This window comes from Canis aureus, chromosome 26 (genome assembly GCF_053574225.1).
Source record: "Canis aureus isolate CA01 chromosome 26, VMU_Caureus_v.1.0, whole genome shotgun sequence".
Taxonomy (NCBI): domain Eukaryota; kingdom Metazoa; phylum Chordata; class Mammalia; order Carnivora; family Canidae; genus Canis; species Canis aureus.
The window spans coordinates 31,972,444-31,992,386 of NC_135636.1; the positions used below are offsets into that span (position 1 = coordinate 31,972,444).

The following is a 19,943-nucleotide window of genomic DNA, read 5'->3' on the forward strand; positions in this document are numbered from 1 at the left end:
GCGGCAATAAAAGTCTCCTTTTAAGCTGAATTTATTTAAGTAAAAAGGGAAAGGTGCTTTGAAAATAAATATTAAGTAAATAACAGCGCAGGTGCTTGGGGGATCCTGCAGAAATGGTGCAGACGGTCCCCAAAACGTTGGACTCATGAGACTGTCTCGGGCATGTCCTCTCCTGTTCGGAGCTCCTCCTAACTCTGCCAACTCTGACCAGCTCTCGAGTCCAAGCAGGACCCACCTCCTAGAAGCCATCCCTGAGTCCAGGCAGCCGTGGGCCTGCGTTCATCTTCCCTAACACTCACACCTCCAGCCCGAGCTTCTGGATGTCTCTGGGGAAGGAGAAGAGGGGACCATGATTCATGGCTGAGTGAACAGTGCACACCCTGAACAACTGTACATGGCAGTGCAGGCTCAGTCCCCGCCATTGTCCATACGGTAGTCACTGATCTGCGTGTCTGCCCTTCCTGTGGACTCTGGGCCCCTGGAGGGCCAGGGCCTGGCCGGAGCATCCTGGGAAGCCCAGCACGGTGGGGTCATGAAGGTTGATCTCCTTCATTCCTTCTGTGGGGAGGACCTGAGCTCCTTCTGCGTGCCCAGGCCACCCTCTTCCCACTAAGGCACACTGCAATTCCCTGAGCTGTCGTACAAATGGCCTTCTTGCACTTAAGAAGAGAAAAACGTGTCCACTCCGAGATCAAACAACCGTCATCGATTCACACAGCGGGCCAGGGCCCAGGGGCCGCCCAGGGGGAAACCAAGAACCCTCCCCTGAGCCCTGCCCACCCCAGAGCAGACACTCTGCACCCGTCCCCAGGGAGGAGAGGGCTCTGGCTCTTGCCTGCCGGGCTCCTTCTACGAGGCCAGGCTTCTGAGTCCCTGGGAGCCGTTTCATGTTTTTATCTGGATTTTCCTCTTATGGACGTTTTACATCTCCTGATTTCAGGAGCAAGGTGAGATTCACGGATGAGCCAGGGCTTCGTCAGACACTCCCTCTGCAGCCTTTCCCCTCCTCTGCCTCTCAGCTGAGAGTTAGGGTGGCCGCGGGCCTTCCTGACCCCATGCCACACACCCTCACAGCCCTGGCACCCAGCCGAGCTGGGCACAGAGCGGGCTTTCTGGAAATGACGCCCAAGGAGTCAGGCCTGTTTTGCTGCAGGGCAGGGATGCTGAGGGAGGACTCAGATTCTGCTTGGGAAATTCTTCAGTCAGCCTTAGGGCTGGCAGCTGGCCTTGTCCCTTCATGCTGGGTGACCGCAGGCACTGACGCTCCCTCTCTGGACCATGCTACTTCCCTCCGAGATGCGGCTGGCGATAAGGAGGACCGCCTCCTCTAGTCCTTGGGAGGATGAAGTAGGGTCCCGTGCACAGTGCCTGGAGGGGCTTGCCTCCTTCAGTCCCAGGGCAGGGGACTGCCCTCGGTGGCCCCCAGGTTCTTCTCTGAGCTTTGTTTCTCAAGTCGCTGGAAAAGGCTAAAGTATGGATGGGGGGGACAGGGGGAGATATAGGGGCCCTTAGGTGTACCCCCCCTTACTTCCTGCCTTTATCACTGCAGCATTGGCATCAGGAGAGGACAGGGGAGGACTTGGCCCTCTGGGGTCCCAAGGCCTGAGTCTGAATCCCAGCTTCTCAAAGGCCTGGGTCCCAGTCCCCACTCCTGTCCCCAACCTGCTGTGAGATCCATTTTCCCACCTGTAGTAAAGCGCCAATGACCCTGACCTGCAGGGTTGCTCTGAGGATTATGCGGGCTCAGACACATCTGCTCTGTGGCGCCTTGTGGGCCTCTGGTGGGAAAGCTGATCCCAGAGGCACCTGGGTGGCTCAGCCGGTTAAGCGTCTGCTTTTGGCTCAGGTCATGATCTCAGGGTCCTGGGATCGAGTCCTGCATGGGGCTCCCTGCTCAGCGGGGAGTTTGCATCTCCTTCTGCCTGTGTCTCGGCCTCATTCTCTCTCTCTCTCTCTCTCTCTCTCTCTGTCTCTCATGAATAAATAAAAAATCTTTAAAAAGAAAGAAAGAAAAAAAGAAAGGTGATCCCCTAGAGTTGCTGATGCTGGCCTATGGGCCTCAGGGGTGCAGAGAGCTGCCTGCGAGCAGCCACAGCCCTTCCTGGCACTGCCGGCCTTTGTTTATTGCCCCATTTCATTCTCGGTCACATTTCATATGACAACTTTATGGGCCCTCTCGGGGAGCCTCTGGCTTGCCTGTCAGTGTGGCGGGGCGCCTGTGGGCCAGGCTGGGCTCGGGCGGCCAGTGGTCATGAGGGCCAGGAGGAGGGAGGGTGAGGAGGGCCCGGCCTGCTGGGGCTGGACTCAGGATGCCTGTGTCCATATTGTCAATTTGTCTGTCCCTAGCCCTGCTCTAGTGGGCACAGTTCCCCCAGAAACTCCATTCTGGCACATAGTAGGTACCCAATAAATGAATGATTCTGTCTCCTTTTTTTGTTTGTTTTTTTTCTTTCTTACAGTTTTGAGAACTGAGGTCCTCTGGGTAGTTGTCTGACCTTTCTCCCTTCATGCATTCATGCATTCATTCACTCATTCAGCACATGCTGGGCAGTGCGGGGGTCCTGTGCTGGGGGAGCTCCCAGGCTGGGGGAGACAGACACCTTAGGTGGGTCATTATAACATGTTCCAGTGGGGCGACAACAGTGCTCAGAGACCATCAGGGGCCTTCCACCCTGGAGGGCTTCCACCCTGGCCGGGGCAGGGGAGGCATCTCCAGGCCCAGGGCCACCTGCGAGCTGGGACTCCAGGAACTGTGCCCCAGCGAGGGGGGAGGGCACATGTAAGTGTCCAGGAACAGCAGGAGGGGCCACAGTTGGGGTCCAGCAGAGCCAGAGCTGCAGACTCTGGATGCCCAGCCCGAGAGCCTGACGCTGCCCCATCAGGCACCCTGAGCGTGAGGGTTTCCTGGAGCCCCCCGGTGGCCCGGAGCCGGGAGAATGGGGTCCTTTGCCCTCCGCCAGAGCCACCGTATATGTCAGGTGTCACAGCAGCAGCGTTCATCCAGCACCCACCGTGTGCCCGGTGTGCCCGGTGTGGTTCCAGCTGCCAGGATGGAGCAGTAAACCAAAGAGACTCCCGCCTCCGGCCTTTGGGGGCCTTACAGTCAGGCTGGGAGGGGGACAGTACGTGAGACAAGAGAGAACCTGTGAGTGTAAGCGGTGAGGAAAGAGCAGCAGGTGGAGAAGAGGGGGACAGACGAGGGGGACGAGGGGGCCGGACGGGAGAGGGAAGGCTCAGGCGGGACCGGAGCCAAGGCGGTGGGGGCTGGGCCGCGCTCGGGGCACACGGCGGGGAGACCTCGGAGGTGGGCAAGCCGCTGCTGCGGGCCGGGGGAGCCACCGGAGGCTTTTTTAAAAAATTGTGCTAAAATATCTACAACGTCACATTTACCATTGGAACCGTTTTGAAGTGTCCAGTTCAGTGGCATCCAATCCGTTCGGGTCGCTGTGCAGCCACCGCCACCATCCATCTCCAGAGCTTGGGCATCCTGCCCAGCTGAAGCTCTGGACGCTGCCCCCGTCCTGGCTCCCCAGCCCCAGGCAGCCACCCCTGCGCCTTCCGTCTCTGAGTCTGGCTGCCCCGGGGCCCGGTGGAGGCGGGATCCTCAGGTACTTGTCCTTTTGCTCCCGGCTTATTTCACTCAGCATCATGTCCCGCAGGTTCATCCTTGCTGGAGCTGGGTCAGAACCGCCCTCCTTTTAAGGCCGAAGACTATTCCGTAGTGTGGAGAGACCACATTTTGTGTATCCATTCATCACTGGAGGATTTGGAGCAGGCCATGACAGTAGGACCAAGCCAGAGCTGGGCTGAGTGAGGACCAAGGTGCCAGCGGGGCCACACTGGTTCTCTCTGCTCTGCTCACCCCCCTGCCCAATACACACACACCCCTTGCCTCCCTCTAGCTCCAGTTCTGCCTTGGTTCCCCTGACAAGGAGTTGATCCTTCTACTGGTCCTCAAGGGGTGGTGCTCTCACTCTGGCAGAGACTGATGGGTGGCCTGCGGTCCAGTCCCTGCGGGCTTCCTGGAGGAGGCAGCCTTAAACCAGAGATTTGAAGATTAGAAGGGCAAGGAAGGCTGTGCAGAGGGAGAGAGGAGATGGGGCTGGATCAGAGGATCTGGGATGGAGACCTCAGTGGGGGAGGGAGCCGGGGGCTGGGCCGAAGCTGCCTCTGGTGGACAAGCCCCCTGAGGTCTGTCTCTGTGTCACTGGCTGCTGGGGGCAGAGGTCTGTCGGGAGCCAGTGAGGAAGGAGTGGAGGTGCAGGACTGATGGACAGGAGGTTACACGGGCCCGGGTGTGGGAACTACAGACCTTGCACCCGCTGCATGATCTGATGAAGCTGCAAGAAGCATATTTAAAATCTTCCTGGGGGGGATCCCCGGGTGGCTCAGCGGTTTGGCGCCTGCCTTCAGCCCAGGGCATGATCCTGGAGACCCAGGATCGAGTCCCAGTCGGGCCCCCTGCGTGGAGCCTGCTTCTCCCTCTGCCTGTGTCTCTGCCTCTGTGTGTGTGTGTGTGTGTGTGTGTGTGTGTGTCTCATGAATAAATAAATAAAATCTTTAAAAAAAAAATAAAAATAAACTCTTCCTGGAGATGACAGGATTTTGAGCTCAAATATGAGAGAAGGGAGTGATAGTCATCGAGCACCTACTATGTGCCAGGCACCGGGCATGTGTTGCGTCTTCCCCAACGCCCTCTCTTTCTTACCTTTTTTTCATATAGAGAACTGAGGTTCAGAGAGGTCAAGCGCCTTGCCCAGGTCACACAGCTGGGGAGTAGAAGAAACAGGATTCGAACCCAGGCCTGAAGGCAAAGCCCTAGGTGTTGTATTGAATCAGGGCCTGGAAGGTTGGGAAGGAGGCCAGGCCCTAGTCTTGGAGGGCAGACAAGATCTTCCAGGTCATTCTCTGCCTTTACCAGAAGCCAAACCCACTGACTCGGGCCAGGGCCCCAGAGCTGTTTCCTGCAGACCGTGCCCGATAACAGCGCTTGGGGTTAATGACTACATTGTGCCCCTAATTAAAAACAGAAAAGAAGAAGAGGTTGCATTCAATCAAGCCCCCTCTCCTTCTCCTGCAGAATCCTAATTTGTGGACACCGGTTTTAGTTGTCTTCCCAGTGAGCCCAGCCCTCGGCCCTGGGGCAGGAGAATGCAATCGCATCCTTCTCAAAAATCTATAATTATACCAGCTTCCCTGGAGACCGGCTGTGTGGAGTTACCTGAGCAGGGAAGGGGGCTCAGGACAGGAGGAAGTCAAAGAGGAGAGATGGATTTCATGTCCCAAACTCCACAGGGATGCTAACTGGAGATGGGGGGGGGGGTGTCCGGGTGGCTGGAAGGAGGCACATGGAGGAGGCGATAGGAAAAGGGGCTGCAGGAGCAGGTCGAGAAGCTATGGGCTCCACTCTCAAGTGCTCTGGAACTGGGTTCAAATGTAATGGCTTCCTCTGCGGCCTTGGGCAAGTCCTTAGCCTCTCTGGGCCTCAGCTTCCCCACCTGAACAATGGGGTGATAATGATCACCGTTCCCCCACAGCATCATGGTGGGAGCAAATGCCCACGAAGAGCTCCGCACAGTGCCTGGCACAAAGCAGCTACTCTCTGTTTCTTAGACGTTATTACTGCACCATCATCATCATTAAACTTAGGTAAACCACCTCCCAGTTTCTGGTGTTGATGTCGTATCCTCTCTCACAGAGCCGGGACAGGGAGCTCCTGCCCATTAGAGGTACCTGCTTGTAGTGGAGGTGTGAGGAACTGAGCTCCCCGTCTCTGGAGGTGTGCAAGTGGGATGCAGAGCTGTGGAGCCAGGTGGCTGAACTTTTCCTGGTAATTCAGACCAAATCCTGATGAAGGCTGAGAGAGCTCCGGGTCTTGGTCACAACTGCTGGTCAGACCGAGGTTCAGAATCCAGCTCTGTGTGACCTTGGGCGAGTCCTGCCTCCTTTTTGAGCCTCATTTTCCTCGTCAAATGTGGGTGAGCGGATTAGGAAGTATTAGAGACAGTGCCTGCATAGTGCTAGGCATGTAGTAGATGCTTCATAAATGGTATGGATTCTTTTTAAAAAACGGCAGAGCTCTCTGGCTTTCCCTCCTCCTTGTCTTGGCTCGCACGTGCCCTTCCCCGGCCTCTGCCTGTCAGGATGCACCCATCTCTGAGCCCTGCTGACACGCTCCTCCTTCCCCGAGTGGCAGTGACCCCTCCCCTTCCCAGTGCCCAGGAAGGACACTGCTCTTGGGATGCGCATCACTTTCTCCCTCAGATTGTCTGAGCTGGTGGGGTTCTCAGACCGTCGGGACTGACCCCCATTGTACAGAGAAGGGGAGAGATGCTCCCCAGGCCACAAAGCAAGCCCATTGGCAGAAGCAGGCTCAGTCCTCCGTCCCTGGTTCCAGTCTGTGCACCGGTGCTCACCTGCCTACGCTGTGTCTCTGCCAGGGGCTCCTCTAGGGACAGGGCCGAGGACAGACCTTCATGATGCTGCCCGTGAACAGAGAGACACAGGTTATGGCCTCAAATGCCCAGAACTTCGTTTCCTCACTTGTCTTGCAGACACGTTGCCCCCATCACTACTGAGGTTGGAGACAACAGGATCCTGGGGGGCCTAGGATCCTGCCCACCTTAACCTGGGCAGATCTTGGCAGGGTCTGAGGGGGTCAGAGAGACCCTGGGAGCAGAGTCCACCATGGGGGTGGCTGTAACCACAGATGACTCACCTGATTCCATGAGTTCTTGCAGCCAGATTTCTACCCATCCTCCTACCCAAAATTCTTCCCCACTTTTGGCTCCAGACCATCTCCCCACCTGGGGCTGGGGGTGGGCAGGGAGCATAACACTTCCTTTGAGAAGTCTCCCCTGATTGCCTCGGGCTGGGTGAAATGCCTCCTCTGTGCTTGCCCAAGCCTTTGCGCTCCCCAGCCTGCCCCAGAGGACCCTGCAAGATGTTGGCCGTCTTAGACTGTTCCTTTTTAAGAAAGACCGCTACAGCCAGAAAGAGTTTATTTATTTAAGATATTTATTTATTCATGAGAGACACAGAGAGAGGCAGAGACATAGGCAGGGGGAGAAGCAGATTCCCTGCAGGGAGCCAATGTGGGATTTGATCCCAGGACCCCAGAATCACACCCTGAGCCAAAGAGAGACGCTCAACCACTGAGCCACCCAGGTGCTCCAGAAGGAGTTTAAATACTCTGGGAAGAACATGGCCTTGGGAGTCAGACAGGCCTGGGTTCAAATCCAGGCTCTGCTGTGTGGCCTTGGAAGGGCCACTGCGCGGCACTGGGCCTTGGCTGCCTCCTTTGAGCAATGGGGACACGTGAGCAGGAGAGGAGAGGAAGAGAGGAGATACACCTGCCAGGACATCCCCCACATGTGACAGCTGAGCACCGGGAATGTGGCTGGTCTAAATTGAGATGTGCTGTAATCGTGTAAAATACATGCTGGATTTTTAAAACTTAGCACAAAAGTGAATGTAAAATATCTCATTAATAATTGCTCTTACATGTTGAAATAATTTTTTTGATATCTTGGGTTAAATAAAATTCATGATTAAAATTAATTTTATCTGTTTAAAAAAATTTTTTTTAACTTTTTAAATGTGGCTACTAGAAAATTGCAAATTCCATGTGTGCCTCACACCCCCGGCTTATGTTCTGTTTCTGTTGGACAGCGCCCTCTAGAAGACCACTACTGGGATCAGGGGAGGGCTGCTCCCCCAAGTGTGTTTAGGGTCAGAGGGCCTGGCCAAGGACTAGGGGCCTGGGGCCTGACCTTGGTGTCCTCTGGCTGCTGTGTAACCCCAGGCCACTCTCTCTGAGCCTTGCTTTCTGTATCAGTAAAAAGAGCCAGGGTCCAAGATTGGGTTTTCAGTTTGGGGGTGTCCATGGGCAGGGGAGGCTGAGCCAGGGTGGATGGAGGCCCGGCCCCTCCCCTGATGGTGTCCCCACTCGGAGAGAGCCCATCTCTGCCCTTCCTGCCACCCACGAGACCCCCACATGCTGTTTCTCATTCTCCCGTTGGCCTGACATCCTTCCTCCACTCAAGCATCTCTAGGTGGAGGAGAAGCGCCGTGGCAGAGTCTCACAGGCCTGGGTTCAGGGGCCAGCTCCGTCCTTCCTAGTCTGTGATCCTAGGGGCCCTCTCCCAGGTGCAAGGGGGCCCTTTCTGATTCCTGTGGCTCAGCAGTGGCACCTGGAGGAGGTCACAGCTTTGTCCCTCTCACCGTCTCTTAGACAGCCAGGTCCCACTGCTGGCCGCTTTAGATCCAACTCTCCTCCTTCCCTCTTTGCAAGGGCCACTGGGTCCGGATCAAGGCAGAATCCAGCTGTCTCAGACACGGGGCCAAGCGCCCACCGTGATCACCTCTCAGCTCCGTCCTGGTGGCTCAGGGCCTCGTGGCCCACTGCAGTCCTGCGGGAGCTGGCAGGCTGGCACCAGGGAAGGTGAGGAGGGCTGGCCCAGGACTCCCAGGGTGGGGACCTCTCAGCTCTGGACCCTGCTTCACCACTGCCCAGTCATATCTGTTCATTCGTTCACTCAAAAAGTATTTACTGAGCACCTACTAGGTGCCAGGTGCTGCCCTAGGAGCTGGGGATACACCAACGGGTAAGACAGGCACAGGCACAGTCCCTGCCTCCTGGAGAGCAGACAATCAACAGACAAGAAGTGTATTCTCTGTGCTGCTCAGTACAGTGGCCATTACCTACAAGTGGCTATTTATGTTTAAATTTAAATGAGTGAAAATGAAATAAAATTTAAAATTCAGTTCCTCATTCACACAAGCCACATTTCAAGTGCTCAGGAGACACACGTGGCTGGTAGTTTCTGGATTAGCTCAGATAGAGAACATTTTCCTCATTGCAGAAAGTCTGTCGATGGCGCCAATAATGTATTGGAAGAGAATAGTGATTTGAAGCACTGGGTTTGGGGTGAGAGATGCAATTTAAATGAGCTGGTGAAGGTATGCCTCCTTGAGGAGGTGACATCTGAGCAGAGTCCTGAAGCAGAGGAGGTTGGGAGCTATCTGAGAATCTGGGGGGCGGGAGGAGACTGTTCCAGGCAGAGGGAATACCAAGTGCAAAGGTCCTGAGGTAGGATCTCAACTGGAATGTTCAGAGAACACCAAGGAGGCCATGATGGTGGGAACAGAATACGCAGGGGGAAAAGCAGAAGCGGGCACCCGAGGGGACAGGCCCAAACATGAGAGGCCTTCTCTGTCATGGGAAAGGCTTTGGCTTTTGTCCTCAGTGAGAAGACGCCACAGGAGAGTTTTGAGGAAAGGAGTCAGGATTGGTTTGTGTCTTGCCAAGATAACTCTGGCTGACAAGTTGCAAATATATTGTTGGGGAGGACGGGTGGCCACGGGGAGGCCAGTGAAGGGGCCACTGTGCTGTTGTGGGTGGGAGATGGTGGCGGCTGGCCCAGTGCAGGGGCGCGGTGCAGGGGCTGGGATTCTGGAGACTTCTGGAGGCAGCATCCACAGGGTTCCCCGCAGACTGAATCTGGGCTATAAGGGAGGGTGACAGGGTGGTCAAGGACGGCTCTACAGTTTGGGGCCTGGACCCTGGAAGGCAAAGGCGGGCATGAGCGAGGATGGCTCCCTCCAGGGGCCTGGTTTTGCCTCCCGCCCAGTGGGAATAAGGACAGTCCCAGCTTTCAGATCCACTGCAGATGGAGGCACCTGGCACCTCACCGGGCACACGTTCAGTAATTCAAACAGCCGTTCTTATTAAACAGCAGGGACAGCGGCCTGTTCCTCCCTAACCTCAGAGAACATGGGAAGTCTCCAGGGTCCCATAAACCTCTAACCTTGGGGATTAGGGACCTTGCAAACTTTCTCTTTGCCCGGAAACCAGTTACTGGAGTCAAGCTCCACATGGAAACCCTGTGTGTAGAGCAGAAACAGCAGAAGCTTCCAGATGGAGTTTGTCACTCCTGATGCTCTCAAAGCCCTCAGAATCCTGGGGCGGGTGGGAGGCAAGTGACCTCAGAGCAGGACCCCTACCTCCCAGCCCCGGGCTCCCTCTTCCCCCTGCCCCAGCTGCAGGTGGGAGGGGACACACAGGAGGGACCGCTGGGGCTGGGTGGTGGCACTTCTGCCGTGGGAGACGGAGGCACCCTGCAGTCTGCAGCAGCCAGGTGGGGCACGGGGCGGGAGGGCTGACGGACACACATTCCCTGGGTGACCTGCACGTTGCCAGGCGTCTTTCCAGGGCGAGATAATCTCTCCTGAGAAGAGGAAAGAATTCTAATTACGTCTCAGGACAATATTTGTTTGGAGAGAGGAGAGACAGAACATATGGTGGGGAGGGGCACTGGCCAAATTAAGTGGGGATTTGTTTTCTCATTTACCTGGTGGCGTTGGGCGGGGCTCCTGCTGGGTCTGGGGAAGCGGGGCACTGGGGTTTTCCTGGGGAGCTGGGCCCTGCGGGGGACGGGAGGCGGGCGTGGCTGCCCTCAGAGGATGGAGAACGGGCAATCCGCTCGGCACAGGCAGAGCACCTGCTAGGGGCTGGGGGTGGTGGAGCCCGCAGGAGCCCGCAGGAGCCCCGGGTCCCTGTTCTCAGGGAGCTCGGCAGGCAGTGCCTGCAGTGAACGATATGAGGTCGAGGTCGGGCAGGCAGGAGGTCGGGGTGGCAGGGACCCTACCCCGGGTGGTCACGGACGGCCTCTCTGAAGGGGCTAGTTAGAGCTTTGTGTGGCGTGAAGGAGCCAGCTGGGCAAAGAGAGCCCAAGGCTAGAGTATTCCAGCCACTGGGCACAGAAAGGGCCAAAGAGGGGGAAGCAAGGCGCGCTCACAGGACAGAGGAGACCAGGGGGACGTGGGTGGGCCCTGAACCCCAAGCCGGTGGGCTTTCTCCTAGGTGCATTGGGGAGCCAGGGCAGATTCTGAGCAGGGGTTTGGCCAGGTCTCACTCGGTTTCACAAAGACTGCGGCGCTGGCTGCTGTGCTCTGGGGTTGAGAATAACCTGGGAGGGAGAGCGGTGGGGGTGACTAGAAAAATCTGGAAGACTTGATGAACACGGCACCTCCTCCCTGGCCTCCCTGGCCTCCTTGCTCACACCTTCCAACCCAGCCCTCCTCCGATCCCTCACGGCCCTGAGTGGGTCTCCCGTGGTGCCCGCGGACTCCGGGAGAGCGACCCAGTGTGGGGGGCGCTCCGGCCCCTGGACCTGCCCCTCTGGCCCCACGTGTCCCCAGCTGCTCAGCACACCCGTCCTGCGGCCTCCCTGGGCTCCTCCGGGGCCCCACCTGAAGCCAGGCCGTCCCCACTCACCACCCGGCTGCTCCTCCCCTTTCTCCACGCAGCCCTGTTCACAGAGACGCCCCACGACATGACGGCGCGGACGGGCGAGGACGTGGAGATGGCCTGCTCCTTCCGCGGCAGCGGCTCCCCGTCCTACTCGCTGGAGATCCAGTGGTGGTACGTGCGGAGCCACAGAGACTGGACCGACAAGCAGGCGTGGGCCTCGAACCAGGTACTGCCCCCGGGGAGCCACCCGAGCCGCTGGGAGAACCCGGGCCCCTGGGGCTCAGGCGCTTCTCTGCCCTCTGCGGGGGAGGCCGAGCTAGGCCGAGCACTTGGGGTGACCACGGAGAGCACAGAGCCCCTCCCTCAGGGTACAGGTGGGGAAGCAGACCCGGTGGGCAACCCCGTCACTGCACACGCATTCACTGGAGCCCATGCTGTTGGTGCCCAGCGCACACACCTGCCACCAGCCCCACTGACAACCCCTGCAGCTCTGCCTGAGAGCTTCCCCTGGGCCACAGAGCCCGCAAGGCAGCCCGGCAGTGGCGGACACAGCTGGAGGCCACGGCCCCCCGCAACCTCCCGGGGTAACTGGAGAGCTCCACACTGTCCCCCTCGGGTGCCCCGGGGAGTAGGTTCCAGCTGCCCGCAGCGTCCCTGGCTTGAGAACGTGCCCACTACTGACTTCCTTCCCTTTGTGGTCTCACCGGCCCACGCCCCTACTGGTGTCCCCTGGGATCCCTGCCCAGCTAGACTAATAGCACTGGAATCTTTGTCTCAAGGTCTCCTGCTGGGGGAGCCCAAACGAAGACACTTCCATTCCTCCACTTGGGTAAATGCAAATAATATATGAATACATGCACCTCTGCGCACACGTTCACATATGAACACGGACATTTACACACCTGCAACACATTCTTGCGTGTTCATGAAGTAGCCTCTAACATATTCACGGATATGTATTAAAGACTTTCTTTTTTATTTTATTTTTAAAGATTTTATTTATTTATTCATGAGAGACACAGAGTGAGAGGCAGAGAGACAGGCTGAGGGAGAAGCAGGCTCCCCGTGGGGACCCTGATGTGGGTCTCGATCCCAGGACCCCGGGATCACCACCTGAGCCAAAAGCAGATGCTCAACCACTGAGTCACCCAGGTGTCCCAAAGATTTTATTTATTTATTTGACAGAGAGAAAGAGCGCACAAGCAGGGGGAGCAGCAGGCAGAGGGAGAGGGAGAGGCAGGCTCCCACTGAGCAGGGGGCCCAATGCAGGGCTCTATCCCAGGACCCCGGGATCATGACTTGAGCCACAGAGATGCTTAATCGACTGAGCCACCCAGGCGCCCCTCACAAATACGTATTCAACTTTGTCTTGCTCCTGGGAGTGTCACCTCTCTTCAACGCTTACAGCCTGCCTCACAGGGCTCAGAGGAGTCCACGGGGGTCAGAGGAAGTCCTTAGGCAGAGACCTGCAGGTATGTGCAACTGGAAGCATCTGGGGTCAGCCTGCAGGGTATAACACCATGTGGGCAGGACTCTGACAGGATTTGCCACAAACACACGATCATGGGTGTGAGACACCTCAAAATGCAAACACATTCACAGAGACACAAGGGTAGAGACAGACATTCCAACAGACACACCAGGCAGGCTCACCCACCCCCACAGATCCCTAAATACCCACATATCTAAATGCATAGCACATGCAGTTTTACAGGCACCCTCTTCATCTTCTTTTGCTCTGACTCACCCCCACCCTGAGATGACACAGAGCTGAGGGACGCCCGACTCCAGACCCCAGAGCATCACTTGTCACAGCTACAATCTTAGCTATTGTCCATACTCCCACCCCATGATGCTAACGCCTTGTCTCTGCTCTCTCTGCCCCTCCCGCTCCCTCCCAACAGCTAAAAGCATCTCAGCAGGAAGACACAGGGAAGGACGCCACCAAAATAAGTGTGAGTTTTGGTAATGACTTCTTGCAACGGCTCTAATGGAGGACACAGCTGTAATTTAAAAAAAAAAAAAAAAAAAGGTCCAGTTCAGCTGGCAGCTTGGGCACGAAGATGGAGAAGAAAAAAGAAAGGGGAAAAAAATGGCCTCATTCTGTTTTTTAAAAGATGCAGATTTTTCAAGTTCATTGAATGACAGGCACAAAAAAAAAAAAAAAATGACAAGGGGAGAGAAGACACATTCTCTCCTGTCAGGGCCAAGGCTGTGTGTGGTCTGGATGCTTTGTGTCTGTCTCAGCAGCATTTTTAATTTGGGGAGCTAACAGGGTCTGATGTGACTAAGCTGGCTTTCTTCGGGCCATCATGACTGTGGTGGCATGTCACGGTCACTTGGGTCATGTGGCTCCTGTGGGTGAGGTGGGGCGGGAGACCTATAGCCAAGGGACTTCAGTACTGGCCGGTCTTACGCCTGGACTCATTTTATCATTGCTACAAAGCCATAGGGAACAGCCAAGTGTTCGCCCTTTTTCCAGGTAGGGCCACTGAGGCCTGGAGGGGTCAGAGATTGACTAGAGGCCATGACGTGGCTGAGCTGCCTGACTTTAGGGCTTGAGTGCCTTGTCTCCAGACGCTGCTAGGGCCGCATGTGGGGACTCAGGGGACTCAGGAAGTGCCAGTTTTTGTGGAGGAGGAACACCCAAAGTTGGGCCTGGGAGAGGCCAGCACGATTGAGAAGGGAGGCGGAAGGGAAGAGCATGCTGAGCACAGGGGACAGGCCTGGGGACATGTGTGGCCCTAGGGCTGGGCTGGATGGGTGCCTGGGGCATCAGGTCAGCCTGGCAGGAGGCTAGTAAGTCCGCTAGTGACATCAGAAGTGCAGGTGCCCACAGGGGTATGAGTGTGTGTGTGAAGGGAGTGACCTCCAAATTCACTCTTCTCTGCTGATTCCTCCACAGCTTCTCAAGGGTTTGTGAGGGAGCTCCGGGCCCCAAGGCCAAGGAGACACAGGTGCACCAAGGAGCCTTGCCCTAGAGCAGAAATCACAGTGCAAAGAGTGAGCACCATCAGTAGGCATGAGGGAGGGTGCCATGCTGGGCACTGAAGATGGGGGAGCGGAGGCAGGGAGGCCAGGGAGGAGGCTCCTGCAGCCACCCTAATGGGAGGTGGGCAGATTACAGAACAAGGACCTTTATTTTTTTTAATATTTTATTTATTGGGGCACCTGGGTGGGTAAGTGGTTGAGTAACTGCCTTTGGCTCAGGCGGTGAACCTGGAGTTCGGGGATCGAGTTTCTCATATTGGGCTCCCCGCGGGAAGCCTGCTTCTCTCTCTGCCTGTGTCTCTGCCTCTCTCTGTGTGTCTCTCATGAATAAATAAATACAAATTTTTAAAAAGATTTTATTTATTTATTAGAGAGCAAGCAAGAGAAGGAGCAGGGGAGGGGCCAAGGGAGAGGGAGAAGCAGACTCCCTGCTGAGCAGAGAGCCTAGTGTGGGACTCTATCCCAGGACCCCGGAATCACCACCCAAGCCCAAGGCAGACACTCAACCAATGAGCCACCCAGACACCCCTGGGGAACAAGGGCCTTTAAAGCAACATTTGCGTAGTCTGACCCCTCCAGGGCCCTTCACAGCTGGGGTCTGGCAATTCAAGCCTCTTCCAGATTAGGGCAGCTGCAGCTCCCCCTCTACCCCTGCCCCTCACCCTCACCCTCTGCCAAGGGCACATCCATATGCAATGCCCCATTTCTTGCCCAAACACCCACCAGTTAAACCTGGGTAGATAGAGATCTGTGTATATATTAAAACACCTGCAACTCACTCTCCTATGATTTTGTGTGCGGTTTAAGGAGTGTCTCAGGCAAAGGGAAGAATAATCTAATTGACTTAGAGGATTAGAATTCGAGGCTGCTAGGCCCCACGTGAGGGGAATGCGAAGATGCTAATTAGTTAAATAAAATAAATGTGCTCAGCGTGATTATGCCATCACTCCCCGCCCCCAGCCCCTGCAATTCCTGCACCAGCTGGGGCTCCAGGGGTCTGGTGAGGAAACTCACAGCCATCGGCTACCTCCTTGTCCAGACAGGATCCCACACATGACAGTTCTTAAATGCACACAGAGCTCGCCGACGCCTATAAGCAGATGCACAGCCCGGTTTCCCGCGGGCTAGAAGGCTCAAACTTTTCTCCATGGCCCTTCAAGGCTTTGCTCAACTCATTCTGCTCACTGTCTGGGCTGTCTCATCTTGCTTGACCTGGCTCCCCTTCCCGTCCCAACTCTGGCTGCTTTTCTCCCTTCCCATCCCTGCCCACCGCCTGGCCTTTGCACGGGCCAGTTCCTCTGCCCAGAAAACTCTCCCTCTCTCTTCCTTCAGAGCTCAGCTCAGGAAGCGCCCCTTGACCATGTGGCTCAGCCGGCATCCCATTTCCCTGCTGCCTGTATTTCCATACGCAATCATCCATGTGTGTGTTTGTTTCCTATCTGTCCCCCCACACTCCCAGACTCAGTGGGGCTGGGACTGTGCCTGCCTGATTAACTGTTACGTTTCCAGAGCCTAGCGCAGCGCCTGGCACATAGTAGGTGCCCAATAAATAATTGAATGACAGTCACACACATACAGGCCAACTGTGGTATAAGCCCAGACACAGATTTTGATACACGGACATGCCAACATGATGTGCATCTGTGCCTGTACTTGTATGTATACGGGTGACATGAAGGCACAACGTGGCTCGTGTGGAAGCCACAAGGTGGCTCATGGGGCCTAGAACCCAGGCCCTATATCTGTAGGAGCCAACTGAGCCAGGCAGGAATTCAACCCAGTAGGCTTCTGTCTTCTAAAAGTCCTGATTGCAGTGGGCAGCTCCTGATTTTTAACTGTTGGAACCTAATTTGAACAACACTGTGGGAGCTAAACAGCATAGCACACTGGCTCGGCGGTGTGGGTGCTGTGGGATCCCAGGTTCTGGGGGAGGGAGTACCATCAGCTTCCAGGAGCCTGGTGTGGAAGGGCTCCATGACCTGCTGGGGCTGCCATGGTAACCCCGGGAAGGATCAGGGTTGGCAGTGCGGAGGACACAGTGGGGCCAGCACCTAGCATCCCTCAGCCAGAACGCCTTGTAACAGTGGTTACTAGAGTGAAAACTTTATATGGATTTGTGAATCACAAGACTCCTATTCCCAGCAGGTGGGGGATAGCTGGAGCATGAAGGGAGGCCCATCTTCTCTGCGGTAAACAGGCGAGGGAATCAAAAAGCTCAGAATCCTGTAGGGAGATCAGTTATGTAGTAGGATGGGCATCTGTGATAAAATAATAATAATAATAATAATAATAATAATAATAATAATAATAAAGCGGCTAACATTTATTGAGTGCCTGCCATATGCCAGGAACCATGATGCGCACTTTATATTACAGGAATTATCTCATTTCACTTGGGACCTGGGGAAGGACCCCTGGCCTAAAAACATCTTTCTTGGTAACTGGCATATGCCAAGGGTTTCACCTTCGGAGCCTCATTTCTGTGGCTCAGACCACTTATTTTTCTTATTGGCTGTTTTCAAGTTCTGGAAGTTTTTCCTTTGATTTAACTGAAGTTCTCTGTTTTAGAGTTTGGGTTAATTTCCCCTTAACCAGTTTTGCAAGCAGAAGTGGTTCCCAACTTCCTAATTTGAAGGCAAGCTGAAATTCACCCCCTCAACCTGCTTTACCTGCCTTCATCGTATAGCTGCTTTAGTGGGGAAGAGCCCTAGACCCCCAGGGTCCCCATATACATGTGGCCCAGTGCTCTGGCCCATTCATCCTGAAGCCTGCACCCCTTCCAGCCAGGCCCCAAAAGCCAGGTACAGCCCTGAAGGGCATCAAGAAGCTCTGCAGCCTCCCTCTGGAATCTCCACGAAATCTCCATGAATGGCTATAAGACAGGCCTGTTTGTTAGATCAACCAAGTGGTTCTGCGGGCCAAGCCCCTGCCAACCCTGGCCAGTGGCTCTGCATGTGTGGTGCACATGTGGACCTGGGTGTTTTTGGTGGAGGGCTGGGACAGCTGGAGTGGTGCACAAAGTCTGCATCCTTCACAAAGGATTAACAGGCCAAGTGGTGGCTCATGGTTTATTATGATTTTTATTTTTTGCTATTGGTGTTTCCATCTTAAAATTCCTGCAGTGGTCCACAGTATACATAGGGCATCATGTTCTGAGCTCCTCCAGGGAGGGGAGATTCACATGGAGCCAAAACCACTCCATCCATCTCAGGAATGCCTGAAGCATCCCTAGAGAGGTTGAGGGCCTTGAAGATGCCTCTCAGAAGGCCATGGTCATACACACTTGGTCCCTGTCCTCAGGTGCTCCCAGGTCAGTGTGGGAGATGAATATTAACCCAGTCATCACCCATGATAAGAAGTAAAATGACAACTGTGACCACAAAATGAGGAGAGCTCCCTGGGAGTCTGAGCCAATGACAGAAGACCTGGCCTAGTCTGGATGGTCTGGAGGGCTTCCTGGAGAAGGTGCTATTTAAAGTAAGCACTGAAGTATAGAGGTGTTGACTAGGAGTGAGGGATCTCGGCTGGGTATGCGTGTTGGAGGAACTGCAGGAGGCTAGTGTGGCCAAGGGGCAGGTGGGGATGAGACCCCAAAGGGCCCAGTCAGCCACTGCCAGGAGCCATCGAAGGAAGAGGCCCTAAGTCGGGGGCATTGTGTGACCCTAGTCAGTGCAAGGGGGATGGACTCTGGAAGGAAGAGGAGAGGCCCAGTGATATTCAGAGGGAAGATCAGTGGAATTCTGGAATTGATTGTGCCAGAATGCAGAAGGAGCAGGGCAGTGATGATTTGGGAGTGTCTGGCTGGTGTGGGTGAGGCCTTCTGGGGTCCAGATTCAGAAGGACCCTGAGCTGGATTCTGGACACAAGGGTGGGGGCAGGGATGGGGGTGCTGGTGGAAGTGTCTGGGTGCTGCTGATGGAGGGCCTGGGAGTGGCAGGGCTCAGAGCTGGCCCTGGCCCGGGGCAGGGACCATCTGACCCCTAAGCCCCACCCCAACGCCTTCCTGGGGCCACCCTGTCTGTCTCAGGCTCAGCCACGAGCCTACACGTAGGAGAGGTCTGGCACCATGGACATGCATCAGCACCACTCATTCTTCCTGGCCTGGCTCTGGAGGAAGATCCCAGCCGTGAGGGGCCAGGGGTGCCCCTGCCATGCCCAGAAAGGCCTGGGCCGTGAGTGAGCGGGGAGGAGGCTGAACTTGGTCATGGCATGGACTCGCCTTGTCTCTTTCAGCATAATTAGGTGCTTAATTGCACTGCTAAGGCCTGTCGATGCCTGTGCCGAGGTGATTATGATTTACAGCCAGGCCGAGGCGCAGGGGTCTCCTCTCGTCCTGGCCTCTCTGGTCTCATTGGAGGCCCAGTTGGTGAATGAGGAAATTCCAAGAGGCTGCTCCCTCCACCCCTTAGAAGCTGGAGCAGGATGTTGGACTCCCTCCCACAGGATTTGCCTCTGAGGATGGGCTGGGCTCCCCAAGCCAAGGAAGGCTGGGCACATAGGCAAGGATGTAGGATGGGGTGAAAAGGTAGCCCTGTGGTTTATTGGTCATGGGAGGCTCCCCATGTCTCTGTCACTGGCTGAGTGGCCTTGGGCAAATCACTTTACCTCTCTGAGCCTCAGTTTCCTGAGGCTATCTTGGCAGGGCCTATATCACAGGGTTACTGCAAAGCTTAAAAAAGATATATGAAGCTTTTAGCACATCATCTCACGGTGATCAAGTGCTCTGTAAACACTGGCCGCCAGCACTACTCTTATTGCTGTTACAGGTTTTTCACTCCAGATCGTGCTGAAAGGGGTAGACACCAGGGCTGGCGAGATCCTTGTCTCATGCGTGACTCTCCCTGAGGTGCTGGGTTCGGTGTGGGGTCTGGGTTGTCTGCGAGTCCATGCAGCACCGCCTGGGGTCTGGCTGGTTCACAGCTGTGACCTCAGCACCCAGCTCAGAGCAGGCCCTCACTAAGTGTCCACCAAATGCATGATGAATGCGTCCCAGGAGCCTGGGTGCTGGTGACTGGTCAGGATCAGACCCAGCCTCCCAGCACCCTCCCCGACTCCTTCCTCCTCTCTCAGAGAGGAAGGGCTCTCCTTCTGAAGGCCACCAGCTCTGCTGGCGGAGGGGGCGACAGGGTGCTGGAGGGGGAGCAGACTGCTGGCAGAGGGCCGGTCTAGGCTCTAGGCCGGGCCTCGGGTCTGGGGGTGGGAGGGGTGGGCTGTGTCTGGTGCTCCCTTCCTTAGGAGCGGCTGCTCCCAGCGCTTCGCATTATTACTCCATTAGCGCCTTGTAGGGTTGACAAATGAAGGATAATTAATATCCGTGAGGGAAACAGATGTTGAGGTAATTCGCTCCCCGCTGTGCATTTGCAACAGCATCTCCTAACTCGCCTGAGAGCATGGCAGGGCCACAGGGCGTCCCGGTGCCCTTGGTCAGAGGTGATGGAACCAGCAGGGCCTGCGGCTTCCAGCTGGGCCCAGCCCGGAGCCGGGCAGGGAGGCTGGTTCTCAGCCCCACACCAGGAAGGGGCGGCTGGGAGAACTTCCTGCTCTTCCTACTGGGCACTCTGCCTGTGTCCCACCTCGTGCCTCCTGCTCTACCACAAGCCCACGTTTTCCGGCTTCACGGGGGTGATGACCAGCTGGAAGGCTCAGACGGGCCAGGCTCCTTGCTGCTGCCCACCTATCTTCCCTCTTCCCTTCTGGA

At 55.9% G+C, this 19,943-nt stretch overlaps 1 protein-coding gene across 1 annotated transcript in view; it reads left to right on the plus strand.

Annotated features, from left to right (window-relative positions):
* VSTM2L (V-set and transmembrane domain containing 2 like) overlaps positions 1-19,943 on the plus strand; it is a 36,857-nt gene that overhangs the window by 13,192 nt on the left and 3,722 nt on the right. Inside the window, exons 2-3 of the mRNA XM_077873124.1 lie at positions 11,311-11,480; positions 13,159-13,209. Of these exons, the coding sequence (XP_077729250.1) occupies positions 11,311-11,480; positions 13,159-13,209 (221 nt within the window). The remainder of the gene's footprint in view (positions 1-11,310; positions 11,481-13,158; positions 13,210-19,943) is intronic.